At 38.2% G+C, this 2,497-nt stretch overlaps 1 protein-coding gene across 1 annotated transcript; it reads right to left on the bottom strand.

Moving 5' to 3' along the window:
- Positions 1–275: 275 nt before the first annotated feature.
- LOC130073100 (gastrula zinc finger protein XlCGF7.1-like) lies at positions 276–1,824 on the bottom strand. Its single transcript, XM_056238538.1, has 2 exons — positions 1,325–1,824; positions 276–1,060 (listed from the first exon to the last, which is right to left on the bottom strand). Exons 1-2 carry the CDS (start codon positions 1,386–1,388, stop codon positions 312–314), a joined length of 813 nt encoding a protein of 270 aa, XP_056094513.1. The 5' UTR covers positions 1,389–1,824; the 3' UTR covers positions 276–311.
- Positions 1,825–2,497: the final 673 nt, after the last annotated feature.

Below are 2,497 nucleotides of genomic sequence, written 5' to 3'. Positions count from 1 at the left end.
TTGTTTGTGAAATGAATATTTGATAGACTATTGTTGACATTGTTTCACACATGCCTCATATGTGCAATGAAAATAATTAAACTCCTCAAAGAAACAAAACACATCCCTTCATAAATTTGATGGCAACACACTAGTTTTCTGAAATATAATTTTATCTGTATGAGATGACCATGCACTGCTTGAGCGATGACACTGACACGAGTATTTTCACATTGTTGCTTTACTGTTTAGTTCATCTTGTATACAGTAACACTCAGTGTACAGTAACACTTAATCTGAATATCAAATCAAGTCATGGATCTGAACATTGCTCACTTAGACACTTTCAGACAAAGCTTTTTCTTATGTCGTTGTAGATTAGTCAATAGGCTGAAACTTCTCCCACATGAAGAGCACTGGTGCGGTTTCTCTCCAGTATGAACTCTCTCATGATTTTTCAGGCTTCCTGACTGAGTGAAACACTTTCCACAGTGTGAACACTTGTACGGTTTCTCTCCAGTATGAATTCTCTGGTGTTGTTTTAAGTTGCAGGATAGAATAAACCTCTTTCCACAGTCAGAGCACACATAAGGTCTCACACCAGTATGAATACGCTCATGCTCTTTTAACTGTTGCACTTGTGAAAAATTCTTTCCACAAACAGAGCAAAAGTGAGGCTTCAGAGCAGAATGAACATTAAAGTGTTTTTTTAAGCCTGATTCCAAAACAAATGTTTTATCACACTGATCACAGCTGAATGATCTCACTCCAGAGTGACTGCGCAGATGAGTGCTGAGATGACTTTTCTGAGTGAAACTCTTTCCACACTGAGAGCATGTATAAGGCCTTTCTCCAGTGTGAATTCTCATGTGTTCATTTAGGTGTCCTTTTTGTCTGTAACTCTTTCCACACTGAGTGCATGTATAAGGCCTTTCTCCGGTGTGAATCTTCATGTGCCTGTTCAGCTTTGATTTAGATACAAAACTCTTTCCACACTCAGAACAGGTTAAAGATCCTTCGACTCCAGATTTTTCAGCTTGTTTGAAACTTTTTTCAGTCTTTGAAACGACTGCATTTCCATCTTCATTTGTGAAATAATGCGGTTTTTGAAACTGATGCTGTTTGTCTCCATTCACTTCCATCAGGTCTAAGATAAACAAATGGAATTCCCATAATTCAATAAAAGGATACATGAGAAACAAAAATAAACATTGTTCAAAATCTCAATTTTGCACAAATCCAGTTTACTACTGAGTCTACTAGTATCTAGTTTTAGATGTTATTTTTATATGTAAGTTTTCATCTTAATGTTCCTCGTAAGTCATTAAAGAGAATGAAGGAAAACACCAACCTATTTGTTCCTCTGTATCTTCATCTTTTATTCTGCAGGGTTCTTCCTTAATCTCCATCTTTACAATAGTATGTCCGTAGTTTCTCCTGGAGTAATTCCTCCTGCTTGCTTCTTCTTCTCCTGTGGGAAGATGGGAATATTCCCCAGCATTTAAACTCTCATGAACGGCTGTGGGAGCTTCACTGACTGAAGGAGTGAATTGTGGTCGTTGTTGCTCATTTAGCAGATGATCATCACACTTACAATCACTCGAGATTATCCAGCTTTAAGTGAATTAAGGGTTTATTGCTGTAATCAGACACCAATTAAATGTGGGAATGTGTGCAAAATAGAGACAAAGTAATTGTTTGCCATTCAGAATAGATTTAACTAAAACTATTTCACCAAAGACTGTAGCATAATTTACAGCAGCAAGTTTAGAAAATGTTGTAAAGTTTAATATAGGCACACATAATCTATTATCTGTTTTTAAGCCTATGGATAGTTCAGTTGAATCTTTGCTGTCTTTGGCTAACTTTTAATGTTGTTAAATGTAATGTTCGAGGAAAACTGCCTGCTTAAAGCTACACTGTGTAGAAATTTCTCCCATCTAGCGGCGAAATTATACATGAATACCAACTAAATATTACTTTTTAGCCCTCAGTGGCCGTATTATTCCAAGATTAATATGGCTTTTTGTTCAACTTCGTCCATGAGTGTTCATTGACACAAGGAAAAGTATCCTAGACGTCGTTAAGTGTATTCAACCATGCTATAATTAGCCAAGCAACTATAAAACTTTGAATTTACACAAATAGGCTGAAATACCTGTCGAGAAGAAAGCAGCCACCTTCTGTCACGGTTCACAGGTTCACTCTCATTCTGTGTGTTACTGCTCTGATCTGATTGCCCATGAGCGTCAGCTGTGCTGACGAGCAATCAGATCAGTCGCAGGTGTACCTCGTTTGTGAGTCCTATATGTAGTGCTGTGTTTGTCATGTTCAGTGTCAGATCGTTGTTTCCCTGGTGCTGTTCGGGTCTCATGTTTGATTTCAGTCTCGTCCTCAGTTCCTGTTTTCACGGATTCCTGCAGCTCTCTGCCAGCCCTTTCACTCTGCTTCAGTGGATTATCTGGTCCGTGTCGTTTTCACTCTGCTTCAGTGGATTATCTGATCCGTGTCGTTTTCA

Source organism: Rhinichthys klamathensis, unplaced genomic scaffold (genome assembly GCF_029890125.1).
Source record: "Rhinichthys klamathensis goyatoka isolate OS25496 unplaced genomic scaffold, OSU_Roscu_1.1 h1tg000523l_1, whole genome shotgun sequence".
In the NCBI taxonomy this organism is placed as follows: Eukaryota; Metazoa; Chordata; class Actinopteri; order Cypriniformes; family Leuciscidae; genus Rhinichthys; species Rhinichthys klamathensis.
The sequence above is the reverse complement of the archived record's forward strand: the minus strand, read 5'-3'. Positions and strand labels throughout refer to the sequence as shown.